The following is an 18946-nucleotide window of genomic DNA, read 5'->3' as shown; positions in this document are numbered from 1 at the left end:
TTGGGTAAGGCTCAAGGAGTAATAATAATAAATTATAATGTTCGTAAGATATTGATTTATACATTAAAAGAAAAGCAACCAAACAATTTTAATTTATCTTTGTCATAAGTATAAACGTTTAATGAAAGTGATTAACACATGTACGTACAGAAATATACACGACTGCACATTTACTATGTCAAACAGACAATTCAATAACATGTAAACATAGGATAAGTATACACATTTATTGTGCCAAACACATCATGCAATAATACATAAAACAGTACGCTTATTATGTGAAACAGGTCAATGAATAACATGTGAACATATAATAAAACAATGCAGTTATTGGGCGAAACACACCATTTAATAACACATAAAACAGCATAGTTTTTGTGTCAAACAGACCATTCAATAACTGTAAACGTAGGATAAATATACATACTTATTGTGCCAAACACACCATTTAGTAATACATAAAACACTATATAGTTATTGTGTGAAACAGACCAGTCAATAACGTAAACATCTAAACTACGCTCTCATTGTTACATATAAAGCCCACTAACTCTTGCCCCACTGATGGGTGGGCTTTACGAAGATAATAAAGGCTTGTAAATTAGCAAAAGAGCTTATTGACCTACGTCACGATTGATTAAACGCCCGTGGTTTATTGCACTGCACCAAACTAGAAGCATCATCATTTGATAAAGTTGATAGATGTGGTTAAAAACTCGGCGCAAGACCCCGAAACATTAAGTAAGACTTCAGCGCACAAAGCGAAAGAGTGTCATATCCGCATATACACAAGTTACTCGAAAACACTGATAGGTCCACTTTTATGGCACATTTAATAACGAATGTTTTTCACAATGCGCTTTTTATTACAGCGCCTAAATGTACTAATAATCCCAGTACCGGTATAAAAATGGACACTATGACACTCACCAGGGGCGTAGATCCTGGGGGGGGATACACCCCCTTCATTTTAGGTGGGGGTATGGTGCATACAGTCATCCCCCCTACAGTTTGGTCTGTTAAATTGTTGCATTGCATCACAGGCCTACAAATTGTGTGTTTGTTCTTGTGATTCTCGTGTTCTAACCAATCGAATTTCATAATTAGGCCTAGATGTAGGCTTTTTCAGTAGCAAAATGTACATCTTTAATATAGGCGTCCTTCTAAGCTTTTCGATCTAAGCGATAGTTCGTAAGTATCAGCCAGTAGGCCTAAGTATACATGCAGAGCTTGCAAGCACTATCACAGAATCTACCTACGTCTTGTAAATAGTGTAAGATTAAGTAAAATTTTCATCCAACAGAATCAACAGAGCATGAAATTCGAAAATATTATTCCCAAGCGTAAACTCATGTGATCTAGATCTGGCAGGCCATTTGTAGCTTGTAGCTGCATCAATCTTATGTGTATATTGTGCGGTTTTCCTTCGCCATTTGTTCTTATGCATGTCTAGCCGGTTTTATTGTCGAACGCCTTACTCTCCTTAGCTGCCGAAGCTGCTGACCATAGTGTACGTTGTGTACGGTTAACGACAGGTTCGGGCCGCTCGGATCCAGACGCGCCCTCATTAATCCATGAAATTTCAGATTATCACTGCCCTCTAATAAAGTGCTGGTGCTTTATGGTAAAAGAACAATATATTATCTTATCATAGATAGTAAAAATATTGTATTTTCTTGTATAATTAGAACACAAAAGGAGCGATTTCAACGGCCTGAAGCTTCTACTCGAATTGTATTGCTAGTTTTTGTTTAGGTGTTTTTATTTAATATACGTGCTTACAGACATTATATCACAACGTGTTTGCCTTTTGGTGAGCTTTAACAGGAAAATAATACATTTGTGATTGTTTGAGCATTTTTCGAGAAACTTGCAATTACTTGTCTTGTAACTAGCACACATTATTGTCCCAGCGATGCCCAGGCGGTCAGTCGGCTCGGTAGTCACTGTGAGGTTCGCGTGTTCAACTTAAATACATTGTACAATTCAGTCCTACCTCCATTCTGTTCTATCTTTATTCGTTGTACGTTAGAGTTTTTCAATAAAAATTGTATTTTAGCCTGTTGAGTCATGTGGGAAACAGATTCCAATTATGACAAGCAAGCATCTGAAACTTTTCGATATTAGACAGCTCTGCAAGCCAGTTACTGGTAATACAAGTGACAATGCAGATGAAGATAATCGAACAACCTCAAACAAAGGAATAGAAACTTGTCATACAGAGGAAATACCATGTTCATCAGAGGACGAGTCTGAAAATGCTATTGCAACTACTGCACATCATGAAACACCAGATATTTGTAAAACAAGTTTGTGCAATAATGAAAAATTTGACGCTACACAGATACAGTGTGGAAAGCCATATCATCCAGACGCACAACTAGCACCACGACAGAAAGCAAAATCTCAAAATATCAACTTCCAGGGCAAGTGGTTTGATGAGTTCCCATGGCTGCACTTCGACAATCAGACTCAAAAAGTCATATACTTTTATTGTGCCAAGGCGGAAAATAAAGGCCTTTTTACAGGGAAATTGGAGAGGCCAGTGGAGTATACCTTCATATCCATCGGTTTTTGCAACTGGAAAAAGGCAAAACAGAAATTCAACGAACACCAATCCTCCTCTCAGCACAGATTCGCTATATCTCCAGAAGGTTCACTTGATGTAATTCCAGTGACTGTCCAGCTATATGATGGAAAAAAGAAGCAGCAGGAAGAATGCAAAAGAAGTCTAGCCAAAATATTCAGAAGTTTACGTTTCTTACTGCGTCAAGGTTTAGTATTACGTGGACATACTGATATGGAGGGGAACTTCCTGCAGTTAATGAAGCTCCTGGAAGAGAAAGTTCCTGAGTTGACGGTCTACTTATCAAAGAAAATCACATTCACATCACCCCAGGCTCAGAATGAAATAATGGAGATGTTCAGCCATCAAATACTGAGGAACATAGCACACGAAATGCAGCAAAGTAAAATCTTTGCATTAATGGTGGATGGCACTCAACATGTTACAGGTGCCGAACAGGAAGCAATATGTGTACGATACGTAGATGAGAACCTTGACGTCCATGAGACATTTCTTGGATTGTAGAGTGTTTCCAATACAACTGGTGAAACAATATCCTCCACTGTATTTGATGTACTGATTAGAGTCAATTTACCACTGTCAGAATTAAAAGCACAAACTTGTGATAAAGCCGCTAACATGAGTGGTGCGTACAGTGGATGACAGGCAAAAATAAAAGAGAAGCAACTGTCAGCTTTGTTTTTTCACTGCGGAGCACACAAGGCTAATTTAATAATGTAACATGCAGTTGAAGCTTGTGAATGTGTTCGAGATTCTATCCAATGGGTACATGAATTTGGTGTCTTGCTTCAAAGGTCAGGCAAATACAAGACAATCTTTGAAAATATTGTATCGTCAGACACTGGTCCAGTTAAATACATCCGCCCACTGTGTCCAACACGCTGGTTGTGCCGCCTATCTGCAATTACATGTGCTAATAATCACTACAGCGACATTGTTGATTCTTTATCTGGATTAGTAGATGAAAAAACAGATGTAGCAGTGGAAGCACGAGGTCTGCTGGACAGATTTCACAAAGGAAAGACAGTTTTAGGATTGTTGATGGCTCAGCATCCATTAGCTACATTAGAGGAACTAAACCGTGCATTCCAAGCAAAATCAGCGACAGTATCTGGCATGATTGAAGCATCTGCAATGACTGTTGAGCAACTGCGAGTATTGCGCGCAGAGGAAAATTACAACAAGAGAAAAAGGTAACTTCCCTAGATCTGGTGCCTATTGAACTACCACGCATTCGCAGACCCCCCAGAAGGATCACAGGTGATGGCTCAGCACACCATTCTGCAACAGTTAGAGATTACTACAGAAGCCAATATTTTGACTTTGTGGACATAGTCATAGAACATCTGACCACTAGATTCAATGCAGACAACAATGACTTGAGGCAATATCTGGCACTTGAGAACATGATCACATCTGGCAAGATTGACAACTCGGTTATAAACTTCTATCCAGAAATCTCCGCACAACGGCTCGAGTTTCAGTTGCCCATGTTCAAAGGAACAACAAAAGCAGTATCTCTGATAGGTGCGAAGGATGCTTACTGTAAAATGCATGAAACAAGCCGGCAGATGTTTGGTGAGGTAGTTTTTCTCATGAAAATTTTGCTTGTATGTCCAGTGTCCAGCTGCAAATGTGAACGCAGCTTTTCATCATTAAGTCGGTTGAAGACGTGGTAAAGGTCAACTATGTCTCAATGCCGCCTCAACCATGTGGCAGTTTGTCACATTCACGAAGATTAGGTCGACAAAATAAATATAGAAGAGCTTATGAAACAATTCATGAACAGATCATCACAAAGGAGCTCTACGTTTGGGAACATGTAGACTAGAGGACTAAATGAATCTTACTTCAATGAAAAGTATGAATAATTATGTGCTACATTGTATTGATGTGTAATTTTCAAGAGTTCGCAAAGACATTTTGATTATTTTTATGAAACAACATGAAGTTTTTCAGTAGATATAAACTTATCAAGGGTAATTACTAATTTTATTAATATTTGAAAGCGTAATTCATGCAATGAAAGTTATTATAAATCTTGTCAAGTATATTGGCCATCTTTTATACTGTACAGTGTGCAGGAATAAATTCATGTGGCAGTTAATTGTGACACATTTGTCTTTATTCTATTAACATTTTGAAAACTGTTCACAACATCTCACTTATACAAACCTACATGGAAACCTTGAAGTATCGTGGCAACAAGATTACTCTGTGACTGCATTTTTACAGCTTTCAGGTTCACGTAATCAGAGATTACGAATTTTCAAATTGAACAGTCCACATAAGTGGTTGCAAAAATCATCCCTTCCCCATCGGGTGTAAAAAATCTACGCTCCTGACACTCACGAACAATGGTAGCAGCATTATTTTACCCTGTGGCGGCATGAACCTGCTACAGTTATTTCCGTCAATGACATCATGAATCTACTTATGCCCAACACAGAACCTTTTTAATTTGGAGTAGTCTTTAACTAATATCAAGTTTTATATATAAATTTATTTTAGTATTGTAATACATTTAAATAATCATTAATATGTTAGTAACTAATACACATTATCTGTGCATTGCTTTCTACACTCTCTGCTTGTTAAAGTTGTTTCTAGACTCAACTTATTATAACTGTCCCTAGCCTGTCTGTTTGTCATGACTGTCTGTAACCTCCATGTTTGTTACAACTGTCTCTAGTCTCTCTGCTTGTCATGACTGTCTTTTGTCTCTGTACTTGTTACAGCTGTCTTTAGCCTCCCTGCTTGACATAGCTGTCGCTAGCCTCCTTGTTTGTCATGGTTGTCTTTAGGCTCTGTAGTTGTCATGACTGTCTCTAGCCTCCCTGATTGACAGAACTGTCTCTCTGCTTGTCATGGTTGTCTTTAGTCTCTGTACTTGTCATGATTGCCTCTAAACTCCATGTTTTTCATGGTTGTCTTTAATCTGTCTGTTTGTCATAGTTGTCTCTTGCCTCTCTGCTTCTTATAACTGTCTTTAGCCTCCCTGTTTGTCATGGTTGTCTCTAGTCTGTTTTCATGTCATGGCTATCGTTATCTTCTTTACTTGTTATGACTGTCTGAAGTTCCCTTGCTTGTCGTGGCTGTCTCTAATCTCTATGCTTGTCATCAATGTTTCAACTCTTTCAGTTCTTCGTAGCTGTTTCTACTTTCTCTCAGCTTATCATTTCTGCTTCCAATCTCTGTTGATCATAGCGGTCTCTAGCGCCTAGCCTCTACTCTCTCTGTTTTTCGTATCTGTGAACAAAATCTGTAGCTAAATGTACTTGGGGAATAAATGCAATCCTATAATGGGCAAGTCCAATACTAATGAAAAGTATTATCAAAATCGAGTTATTTCGTCACAGTAACAGTTCGGGGGAACATTAACTTATTATATTGTCACTTCCAGTCGATAACCACCATAAAATATCTGTCGTACAAATGTTTTGGAGTCTGCATTCAGAAAAATATCCAAAAATTTGAGATTTCGTATGGATTACCGTTATTTTCGGTCGAAAAGAAAACTGAAAGGCAGAAATACACTTTTGACAGAACTCCCATCACGAAAGATGGAGATTTAAAACAATATTTTAATTCAGATTTCTAAACTGTGTTTTAAAGAATAAGGACACTTGTTCACATTTCATACCATTCATTTAGTGCACAGTTACCATGTAACACATTCATCTTTTCTTTTTAGACGTTTCAGAATCAGCACTTTTATATATTTCACTTATAAAGCAACTGTAAATTATGTTATTACATTAATTTTTTTTGGGGTGAGGGGAGCATGTTCCCAATCCACCTCAAAATTAATCTGCCAAAAGCAGCACAGGGGCTGCTTTTATCAGCTCTTATGGGCCCAGTATGACCAGGTGGGTTAAGGCGTTCTGAAGGCCGCGGGTTCGCATCCCCGTCGCGCCAAACATGCTCGCCCTTTCAGCCGTGGGGGCGTTATAATGTGACGGTCAATCCCACTATTCGTTGGTAAAGAGTAGCCCAAGAGTTGGCGGTGGGTGGTGATGACTACCTGTCTTCCCTCTAGTCTTACACTGTTAAATTAGGGACGGCATACACAGATAGCCCTCGAGTAGCTTTGCGCGAAATTCAAAACAAGCAAACAATCAGCTCTTATACCTTCAATCGCTCATTGTGAAACTTTCATATCTCGCTGGAACTCCTTCCTAAACTACTGTTTATTAAACCCCAGACAATAAGCTATAACTAGCCTTCGTAGCTATCTTTTTCAACTAACAAGGGAAAGTTTTTTTCTGTAATTATATGTAGGTCATTTTTTGTGTAGTTTTATTGTGAGTTGAATACTTCAATCAGCATTTCGTTCCTTAGGAAATAATGGGATAATCTCTTCTTATTAATCAACTACTATGACGTTACTGCTTGCTTTCAAGTTTCTCGATTTTATACCTAATATAATTATCAAAGGGCAACTGAATTTGTTTCCGAATTTTGCGCAAAGCTACACATAGGTGAATTTATATATTTGAACTGATAGAACAGAAGGAGGGGAGTTAGTCAACAACAAACATAGCCAATTGTTGGACTTCTCTTATTTTTATGGAATAATGGAAATCGATCATCATTCTTATAACCTATCTACGGCCTTCGTATTTACAGCACTAGGCCACGCCACACCTCGACTGAGAAAAATAGCATAACGAAATGCATTATTTACATAACAAAACATACAGCTACGATTAACTATAAGAATCGGTATTTTGTGTTCTTCAAGTCTTATCACACAGTAGCTGAGCTCTGAAACTGTAAAGCCTGCCGTTTACGAAAGTATTTATATAGAAGGAACAATAATTCAACTTTTAACTATTTATAAGGACATTTATAGAGTTCAGGTTTAACGAATCCAAAACTTCTTTTAATTCTACTGGTTTCACTAGTAAAGGTCTTCAGGATTATATATACATATACAAGTAAATATGCAATTTTTTATGCATTAGTAATCGGTTACATTGACAGAAAGACAAACAGATAAATAAATAGAGAGAGACAGACGGATAGAGAGTTATAAGTTATATATATTGAAGCAAATAATATATCACGAAAAAAACTTTATAATCCAGACGCAGTAAAAATATTAGTGTTCTTTCTTTAGCACCAGATGAGTCAAACTGTTTGAGAGAATTGCAAAGAATTACAAACAATTTACTGGTCAGGCGACAAGAAAAGCAAAAAAATAGAGCTCAGAATAGGAACTCAAAACCGATAATTATACAGACATGTAGTATTTAAAGAAATATCGACCGCTAAAACGCTGTGTTAAAAGCATTCTAATTTATTCTCAATTATTAGTTTGCACATCTTTTTCTTTCTTGCATTCTCCATTAGCACCTGAAGAAGTTCATATCTCTCATCACTCGTCCGAACCTGACACGTCAACAGAAAATGCGAGACATTGAAACGTATTCTGTCACTACTTCACTGGTACAATCTGCTTCTAACAACATATTTGCTTGTAAAAAATAAATATGGCTGTGCAGGTTTGGTGATATAAACAGTGGATAAAGAGAGGGGCTAATCTCTCCACTAAGAAGAGCCCTTTTAGCTATAAGAATAATGGGCAAGAGTGAGCTGAAACTATATTATAGGATAACTGAAAGTTTGTGGGGAAATTGTATCTTATGATATATTAAAATAGTGTTGAATCTCTAGAGCTAGGGACAACATATGTTTACTTCTCCAGTACAGTACTCTCTTTGGGTTGTTGTTACGCCCACTAATGACTTGACGTATTCAAGTGTATCTGTCTTAAAGTTGCGCTTGGACAGTTTATTGTAGACAAACTGAAATTCTTCGTCTTTGTGACACTCACTCACATTCTTTGTTCTTAAAATCTCATTCCCATGCGGGACTTCCGAGTCCTTGCTCTTTCCTCCATTGCAAAAGGTCCGTACTGGCTATCGTATTTCTGTTTGGACGTATCAAAACAATTACATTATCGCTATTTTAGGTGTTTCATACTTTTACCGACACCTCAGATGATCTGATACTGTAGATTTTACCTACAATTGTAAAATATGTAAGTACGTGTCAACAAAAAGCGAGTTCATTTTTATATCTAAATCTGTCACATTTAAAATCTGATCTTTTGATGGAACTGGTTTTATATATAATTACAGCCTGCAAATATAAAGTAACCTAACAGATATTTCATAGCTTAAAAAACACTTTTAAACTTTTCAATATGAGCCTTATGTTCGTATACTATCACAATAGAAAATAAAGTTGTTATTATGTCTGTTCATCAATCTATATATAAAGATAAATAATTATACAGACATGGATAGCCAAATGTATGAAAATATAAATATGATAATCGACGGCCAGATAGATATATACGGACAAAATGACAAATACAAAAAACGTCTATTTAGGCCTCATGGCAGTCCATCATGAGAAACACGAATTGAAAGCTTGTCATCACACTGAAAGCTAAGGCTTTCAGTAAACATATTTCTTTTATTATTTCTAGATTACATATTTCATTCAAATGACACATAAAAACAACACATCATTAACTGTCACACACGCATAATGACAGTTATAAATGAGCGTAAAAAGGAACAGTTTGAAAGTCAACTGTAGTTGAAGATGAAGCGCAGCAGACAAACCTTTAACGAAATCGGTCAGAAAGTCAGATAAAAAGAAATCGGGTTTATACATAACAGATACAGAGATAGGGAAAAAACGCAAAATCTTCTATGAATTTCTCAATAAAACAGCAAACAAAATCTACAGAGCTGATACTACATACATTTAGTCAACTTCTATTTTTTTAACAATCACCATGAACATGGCTATTATACATAACTTTGTGGGAAGACTGTTTCCCGTATTGATTCCAATTCATGCGCGCAGCCGTAATTCTTTGCGAAGACAAGTAACCCACTTGAAGTAAAAACGTATTCTCAAGATGGATAGTATTGGTATTACACAAACGCAAAATCAAAGAAGCCCTACTTATACAAGAACTCAAAGCAAAATTGAACCAGTTTAAAGTGACACTTTTTAATACCTACACTAATTAATCACTTAACATCTAACTGCAACGCTCCCTACAATCCCGTGCTCGTTTACACTCTCGTCCCTAAGACATGTGCCCAGCAACGATCAGTTGCAAACTCTTTTTGTTAACCTGAAGATGACCTAAAAAGGTCGAAACGTTGTTGTGTACTTTATTTTAATTAATGTGCTAATACCCATACCAGCCGTCTTGAGAATACAACCATAATTCTTACATGTTGTGACAGATAAAACTAGGAATTTATTCACAAATTATATAAAATAGCGCAAGGAACACATTATAATTCCATGAGACAAACAACTATTTTTATCTTTTCACAATTAGAACGTGCTGGACATCCACAGAAGCATGACAATTTATTTTTATTTCGCTTTAAGTGCATAACTTGTATGATAGGAATAATAATAAGATGCCTTTCTAATTACAGAAATGATGATAATCAATATCCGGTATTTCTATCATGTGGCACCTCTTGTTTTTTTTTCTTTTTTTATTGTATGATTACTTACCAATCTAAATAATAGGCTAACTGTGTACTGTCCATCACTGGTATTGAAGCCCGGTTTCTAGCGTTGTAAGTCCGCTGTGCCACGTGAATTACAGCTAGTTGAGACGGAAACTACTAACCCAATGACATTAAGAATCACTAACAAAACCTTTATTACAGAAGACGATATGCGACACGACGTTTTTTGCAGGCTTTATTGGAAATATTTCGCAGCAAATCTTGTTTTAATCTGCTATTTAGATGCAAAGAGTGATAAGTTTGCAGTAGAACACAAGACTCTGACAGTTTCTTCTCGGCATTTTTATTGTCCATAATTCGTAGTGCATGCTAGATATTGTACTGATAGGTAAAATCAAATAACTAAGATATAATACAACGCAATAAACCTATACATTTTTCACTAGTATTATTTTTCAATTAGTACTGTTCATAGGTTTTAGATGTTGTTTGAAGTCAAATAACTAAGATATAATACAACGAGGGATTAGCAATAAACCTAGAATATCATAATTTGTATTTGTTTGTTTTTTAATTTCGCGCAAAGCTACTCGAGAGCTATCTGCGCTAGCCGTCCCTAATTTTTTCACTAGTATGGGCTACTCTTTTACCAATGAATAGTGGGATTGACTGTCACATTATAATGCCCCCTCGGCTGAAAAGGCGAGCATGTTTGGTGCGACATGGATGCGAACCCGCTATCCTCAGATTACGCATAATTTGTGAATAATTAGATATAAAATCATTTTGCTCTGTTTTCTGTACACGTGATTTCAAGCTCTAGAACAGTGGTTCCCAACCTTTTTTATGCCCCGCACCCCTAAAAAATTTAATATGTTCTCGCACCCCTTACAGTAATTTTTTATTTGAGAATAAAGGTGAAGGTGGCCAAAACAAATGTTATCTCGCACTCCCTGGAACGCTATCTCGCACCCCTGGTTGAGAACCACTGTTCTTGAAGTTGAATTCCTGAAAAATGGAAGTGATGTCACTTTCTTCTGAAAATAATTATTTCGATAATCACTCCATCAGGTGTTTATGACAGATAATCGATTATATCATTCTAGGTGACAAACTAATTAAATTTTGCCGTGAAAATTTCGGGCGGGAATAATAACTTCCGAGCTTTAATCTTCAGTTAACAGAACTGAAATATATGTTATATAAATACGAGTTTTTTTCTCAACCCGATGAAACACTACATTTTAAATCTACTGCATGTAAGACTGTTAAACAGTGACTTCATTACGCCTAACTCTGATTTCTTTTCTTTTTTTTAATATCTAAGAATTAATTTCTTCAAAATTTAATTGTCTAATGATATGGTTTTTATTATATTTGTACAAATATTTAGTAGTTCTAACAAAACATTCAATCAAGCAGGTTAAAAATATCTCATTCACATAAAGAAGTTATACTATAAAAACAAAATTAGCCCGTCATGGCCAGGTGGGTTAAGGCGTTCAACTCGTAATTTGAGGGTCACGGATTCGAATCCCGGTCACACCAAACATGCTCGCCCTTTCAGCCGTGGGGGTGTGATAATGTGACGGTCAATCCTACTATTCGTTGGTAAAAGAGTAGCCCAAGAGTTGGCGGTGGGTGGTGATGACTAGCTGCCTTCCCTCTAGTCTTACACTGCTAAATTAGGGATAGCTAGCGCAGGTAGCCCTCGCGTAGCTTGCGCGAAATTCAAAATCAAATAAACAAGAACAAAATTAAATAAGTGAAAAAAAAAATTAAGATGCGGCAAAAGATCTCGCCCTTCTCTTTCGTAAATAAACTGAGTGATTCTTCTCTCATTTTGTTTAGTGGTCAAACTAATGTTAATAATATTTTTTTGTAAATCACAGATTAGCTTTTATTTACGAAAACAATGTCGATTTTTGTTTTGAATTACACAACGTTTAAAATACTGTTTATTTCAAGTGGTTTCCTCGTCATCACGAAAATACTGTTTCGCCACCTACAGTAAAAATCGTGTACTCGCATATGTTCCTATATATTCGAACAAATATGTTATATAATAAATAAACCTTAATATTTACTTGCAAGTAAAAATTCAGGTAATTTCTTTTTATTTGTTTATTAATTAAATATTAAAATTGTATATCACAAATAATACACGCACGCACATGTAGAAGTAAGTATACAGCTTATATGTGACGGAAATCAGTCTTATACAACTGATAGATGAACAGAATTAGAATAGGTCATTTTGTCCTAAGTAAGTTCCAGCAAAAAACCTTATCAACAAATAACGGTCATCTCTATTCTCGAAATCTTCAACTCTCAAAAAACACCCGAAAATAAATGGCGACAACGTAAAGTTGAGCGAACAAGAATGACATATTTACCAAATCAGCACAAATTTCTTTCTGTTCATTTACTTCTGCTTTCAGTTGCTCGAGCTCCTTCTCTCTTTCAATCAAGTTCGATTCCTGTGAAGTGAAATAAATTATGTAATTATCACTACATGCTTCCCTCAGTTTATCCTTTGAACGTTACAGTATATTTTATTAAAGTCTTCGTATTATATTGAACAATACGTTGGTGAACAGGTATGTGTGACTTTTCCCATAAAATGAAAAGTATCTATCTTTCCTACCAAGCTATGGTTTGCGGTGTAAGGTGCATTAAAATAAATCGACAGTTACGTAATTTAAGCGATACAACCATAACTTAGTTGCGAACACAGATTGTATAACAGCTGCTCAGCAAGTAATAGTATTCAAAGTTTGTAAAAACTCACTTTCAATCATGGATTTAAATAGATAGGATTTTGTCCTTTTAAATGAAATTTTCAAAGTTTGATTAAAATAAAAGAAGGCTTATATCAGAGTCTTATGCTCGTGCCAATACTTGAAAGAATAAAAAAAGTATATAATTAACTCCAAACAATTATGTAATACTTTTTTACAATTATCATTCATATATTGTCTGTAAGCAAATTGTAAGATACAATTATGCAGCTCTCCTTTCACATATATATTATCTGCTATGTAATTTTTGGTTTTGTTTCTGCCTCATAAAAATTAAGCTGTTTTGCTCTGCATCCAACCCAGGAGGTTTCACGCCACAATGGTAGTTGGTCCAAACCTTGACTAAGACAATTGTTTTACACTATCTTCAAAAATTTGTTTTTACGATGATTGCTGCTGTTTGTTGTGTCGATTATTTACTTTTTAAGCCTCAACAGGTAAAGCAAATATTTTCCTAATTCTGGGGTTATAGACTTTTAAAACTTAATTATCGTTAATATTTAAATAAAAATAACGCATCTGTATGTACGTCTGGTGTCAAAAGTTCTTGTTATGAACTGAATAAACCAATTTTGAGAAAATTTGGTGAAGAAACTCTAACGGGCCCCACCTTCCAAAGTAGTTTGAATAAATTTTGTAGTTCTATTTTATGTTTATGGTTAAGCTGCTATAAATATCTGCCGCAGTCCTTAATTTTTGAAGAGCTTACCAAAAGAAAGATAGCTTGTCAACAGCAGCCATCCATCCGCTATCCAAGCAAAGATATTAACTGTTACTCTTTTAACGCATGGATTAGCAAGCATGGCAGCCATTTTAATACTCTAAATGAAAGCTCATCTGAACGAGAAAGTCGATAGCAAAAGGGATTAAGCTAAAGTAAAACGAAAGTAACGTTTAATGCCGCACGTGGAATGGATAGCTTGATATTGCACGAACATTTCGTATGTTACAATTCATAACAGTACAAGGATAAACCCACACACATATATGAAATGACTTTTTAAGCCCTCAGTGCCTAGTAATATTGTTATTGTTCAAATAGATAATTCTGACATTCACCTATTTCCATATATAGAATAAAAAATTATTAACATTTTATAGGTTCGTGTTCAAATAACGTTTTGCTACGTTCAAGACCCTAAACATATTTCTAAGCAAATTTCTATCTGCAATCATTTCACGTCACTGCATCGACTTCGTTGTTTTTACTCTGACATCACTAGACAACAAACTCAGAGAAAATAACACATTTCATAATTTGATATTTTTTTCCGAAATGATATCTTAAACGTTATCTTAACAAGCAAAAAAGAAAAAAAGAGGCTCGTGCTCTTCTTTAGTTCTATGTCTCTGTACGTTATCTATATATTTCAAATGTATTCACTTGTTTTAACCACTTGTATCAGTATATAGTAGTATAGTGTCTTTCAGTCAGTAACCACTAAAATGACGTCACATAAGAGACAATACACTATGACATATGAATTTCAAAAGCAAAAAATAAAAATATTAGTTACTCATAATTTTTGCTTTATTTACTAACGAAACAGAACACGGTCAGAGACCCTTAAGAAGTACATCTAATAAATTGTTTTTCAAGTACAACAAGAATAACATCTTCACGGAGGTTTGAAGAATCAGTTTATGGTTCACGGTGAAACTGAATGGTATCACGAAAAATCCGAAAGCTTCATTGTATTCAATTACACCGTCTTAGTATGAAAATTAAAATAGGTTTTGTAATATATCATGCTTTTAATATTAACTTCCTATTAGTACAGCAGTTGCAAAACGCTAAAACTTCTGATATCTTCCTAACCATCCAGTATTAAATGGGGATTTTGAAAGAGGAAGAACTCCCTTTTTGTGATCCACTTTGTAATATCAGAGGTACAACAGATTACTTTTTCTTTCTAAACAAAGTGCTCGCCCTTTTAGCCGTGAGGGCGTTATAATGTGACGGTCAATCCAAATGTTCGTTGGTAAAAGAGTATTCCAAGAGTTGGCGGTGGGTAGTGATTACTAGCTGCCTTCCATCTAGTCGTACATTGCTAAATTAGAGAAGGCTTGCACAGATAGCCCTCGTGTGGTTATGCGCAAAATTAAAAAAACAAACTAATTAACAAAACTTCTATTCAAGAGGTGGAACACCGTTTCGGAGCATTCCGCCCCAATATAACGTCTTTAAACATCCCAGAAAAAAACAAAAGTATGTAATAAAGTGTCAAAGGGAACCCAAATCAATACCTGTATCTATCACTTAACTACCTGGTAGAGACGCCATCTACAAGCTTTCAAACAACCAGTTGTAAGGCATCGAAACACATAAGACAATGTTGATGCTCGTACGCTACGTTATGATAACAGTATACGGTCGTTTGTCATGTAATTATATTCTAGTATGCTTCACGAGGTATGGTCGTATCCTGAACTATATGGCACCGGAATATAATTACCAGTTATGAAACTAACTCTTTAGTATTCAGCAAGTATTTAAATTTCAAAAAATAATTAACAAATTGATTTTTGACATTCGTAATTAAATAATGCTTCACATAGGACGAAAGGTTATTTCAAGTATATTTTTATATATTTCACTCAAATTATTGACAGAGGCATTTTATGTCACGAAAATTAGAAAAAAAATATAATTCAAAGGTGAAAAATAAAATCATTCAACGTCCACAAACTTGTTGAGTAATCAGACGGTATATAATTTTGATTATGTTTGACGCTTGGCATAGCCAGGTGGTTAGGGCGCTTGACTCGTAATCAGAGGGCTGTCTGGTTCAAATTCCCGTCACACCAAACATGTTCGCTCTTTCAGTCGAGGGGGCGTTATAAGGTTGCGGTCGATCCTACTATTCGTTGGTAAAAGAGTAGTTCAAGAATTGACGATGAGTGGTGATGACTAGCTGCCTTCTCTCTAATATTACACTGCTAAATTATGGATGGCTAACGCAGATAGCCCTCATTTAGCTTTGCGTGAAATTCAGAAACAAATTGTTTGTTTTTGAGCTTTGCGCAAAGTTTTCTTTTTTAAGTTAAACACTTTTGTACTCTGCCCACCTTGAATATCGAAACCTGGTTTCTAGCGTTATACACCCGCAGACTTACAATTGTGCCACCGTGGGAGGATGGGACAAGCTACTAGAGGGCTATCTGAGCTAGATAGACTGGGAGAAAGACAAATAGTCAAAAAACATTCACCGCAAATTTTTGGAGAAACAAATAGTGAGAATGACCTCATATTATATTGCCCCACGTTTGGAATGGCAAATATGTTCGGTGATAGGATTGGAACGCCTTTAACCGCCAGGTCATGTCAGGTCCTTAAAAAAATGACATTTTTTTATATTTTAAACCCAATCGTTATCATATGTGTAAACCGGCTAGACAGCTATGTCTGAAACCACTTGGGTTCAAGTATAGCTGTTTCCGCTTTTGAACCACTAACAAGAGGGTTCGTTTGTTATTTAGCACAAAGCTACACAGTGGATTATCTGTGCTATGCCTTCAAGTCTACAATGGATATTGAAATCAGGTTTTTACTGTTATAAGGTCCAAGACTTAATGATAAGCCACTAGGAGCTGACAAAGTAGAAGGCAAAAACGCAGCAGCTCTACTGATACAACGAATAACGGTATTGACCGCAACTTTTATAATGCGCTCACGTACAGATGAAAGTACAAAGCGTGTTTAACGGCATCATGCCTCAAATATCTAGATCCGCAAACCACTAAGACATGTCCGACCTTGTGATGAAAATTGTTGTACTTGGAATATCTAAAATTGAAATAATCGCACTTTAGGAAGGGAAAAAAAAGCACAATAAAATTTATTATCACAAAATGTCCACCACTCTTCACTTATTCTTTAGTACAAGTGTCTGCACGAATGTTCTCACAACAAATTTTATTGTCCCCTTCTCCCACTTGTATGTCTGCGGACTCACACCGCTTCTGGGTTTCCATACCTATGGTAGACAGAGCACAGATAGCCCATTTTACTTTTTGTAATTAACATGCCCTTATTGCAAAAATGAATAAATATTTCCTGTTATTAAATATATATATTTAATTATTGTATAATTTGACATTTATAAGAACTTCAGAATCGGCATTAGGAAAATTAGTCTTGCAATGTCTTAAACATCAACCCAGTAAAAAGGAGGATCACTCATTATTCAAAGTAAACGTCGCTAATTACTCGGGAAACTTGCCAATTCCAGAAGTTTTAAAATAAAATAAAAATACAGTCTTTTCTATATCTATCAAAGAACTATTCTGCCAGCTAAACAAAACTAGAATTTCCCTCATACAGTTTTTTCTTTACATTTGATTCTATCAGAATAAACAAAACACAGCTTTCTAGTAAGTTTTGATTTATAAATTACGTGGCCATGTTTAATAGAAAAGCCTTTACTAAATCATTCGCAAGAATTAAAATTACATCTGGTTGGCGCATAAAATAGATGTTGCCGTTGAGTATTTATCATTTTTGTTAACCTGAAGATGACTCAGAAAGGTCGAAACGTTGTTCTCTGTTTTATTAGTAAAAGTGTTAATACCCAAACTAGTCGTTCTGAGATACAGTTATCATTGCGAACGGGCCCGGCATGGCCAGGTGGGTTAAGGCGTTTGACTTGTAATCTGAGGGTCACGGGTTCGAATCACAGTCCCACTAAACATGCAAGGCCCGGCATGGCCTAGCGCGTAAGGCGTGCGACTCGTAATCCGAGGGTCGCGGGTTCGAGCCCGCGTCGCGCTAAACATGCTCGCCCTCCTTATACAGCCGTGGGGGTGTATAATGTGACGGTCAATCCCACTATTCGTTGGTAAAGAGTAGCCCAAGAGTTGGCGGTGGGTGGTGATGACTAGCTGCCTTCCCTCTAGTCTTACACTGCTAAATTAGGGACGGCTAGCACAGATAGCCCTCGAGTAGCTTTGTGCGAAATTCCCAAACAAACAAACAAAAAACTAAACATGCTCGCTCTTTCAGCCGTGGGGCGTTACCATGTGACGGTCAATCCCACTATTCGTTGGTAAAAGAGTAGCCCCAGAGTTGGCGGTGGGTGATGATGACTAGCTGCCTTCCCTCTCGTCTTACACTGCTAAATTATGGAAGGCTAGCGCAGATAGCCCTTGAGTAGCTTTGCGCGAAATTCAAAACAAACAAACAAACCAAACCAAATTATTGTTAACTTCTAAGACCACTCACCACAGTATTGGTGTGTTCAAAAGTACAGCAATTATTACAACTTTTCACCATGACAAAAAAGAATTTCTCAAGATTAATAGCTAAACATTCTCTACCAAAACCCTAGAATATTAAACTTCGATTCTTTGATTGTCTCCTTTCTCCGTTACAAATATTACAGAAATCTCCGGGATCAAGTTTCAGGATAAAGTAAATAAAAGTGCAAGTTAAAGTGATAAACGTGCTTGAATTAACGTGTTGGTCAAATCCTTTCTTGAGCAAAAGTTCATAGTTATTCCATTATAATTTAAAAGAAATAAATAGAGTGAAGATATTCTTAGTACAAGAATATAAAACAAAATGCCCGTGGTCCACACTGGTGGGGTAAATAACAATTTAATTCTATATTTTGCGATTATTAATACACAACAAATATTGAACGTCCAGTGAAATTTCTATACTTTTTCGAGTGGTTAGTTGACTATAGCATTGAGCATTTCTTTAATTAACAATGAATATCATTACAAAGTGAACATTCGAGACATGTATATGTGTGTTTTTCTTATAGCAAAGCCACGTTGGGCTATCTATTGAACCCACCGAAGGGAATCGAGCCCTGACTTTAGCGTTGTAAATCCGTAGACTTACCGCTGTACTAGCGGGGAGCATGACACTGTGACAACTACTTAAAGGTTAATAACATTTTTACAAGAACGATTAGCATATATTCAGATAGTGGTGTATAGATATACATGTGAGAAATATCACTAAAAGCGATAAATTTAGCACCTACATATTTGGTTCAGAACAAATCTCTGGTGCAAATCACTTTAGTAGACTT

At 36.1% G+C, this 18946-nt stretch overlaps 1 protein-coding gene across 24 annotated transcripts in view; it reads right to left on the bottom strand.

Annotated features, from left to right (window-relative positions):
• The window catches only part of LOC143244728 (RIMS-binding protein 2-like), a 196704-nt gene that overhangs the window by 102437 nt on the left and 75321 nt on the right, over positions 1 to 18946 (bottom strand). For 23 of the 24 annotated variants that reach the window (XR_013025296.1, XR_013025295.1, XR_013025294.1 and 20 more), the window contains one exon: positions 12501 to 12584. The exons of the other annotated variant lie outside the window; for it this stretch is intronic. Coding sequence is in view for 20 of the 23 variants with exons in the window: in XM_076489897.1 (XP_076346012.1) it covers positions 12501 to 12584 (84 nt within the window). In the remaining 3 variants the exon portion in view is untranslated. The remainder of the gene's footprint in view (positions 1 to 12500; positions 12585 to 18946) is intronic. 24 annotated transcript variants of the gene reach the window in all.

This window comes from Tachypleus tridentatus, chromosome 2 (assembly GCF_004210375.1).
Source record: "Tachypleus tridentatus isolate NWPU-2018 chromosome 2, ASM421037v1, whole genome shotgun sequence".
Classification (NCBI taxonomy): Eukaryota; Metazoa; Arthropoda; class Merostomata; order Xiphosura; family Limulidae; genus Tachypleus; species Tachypleus tridentatus.
This window is presented reverse-complemented; position numbering and strand designations above follow the sequence as displayed.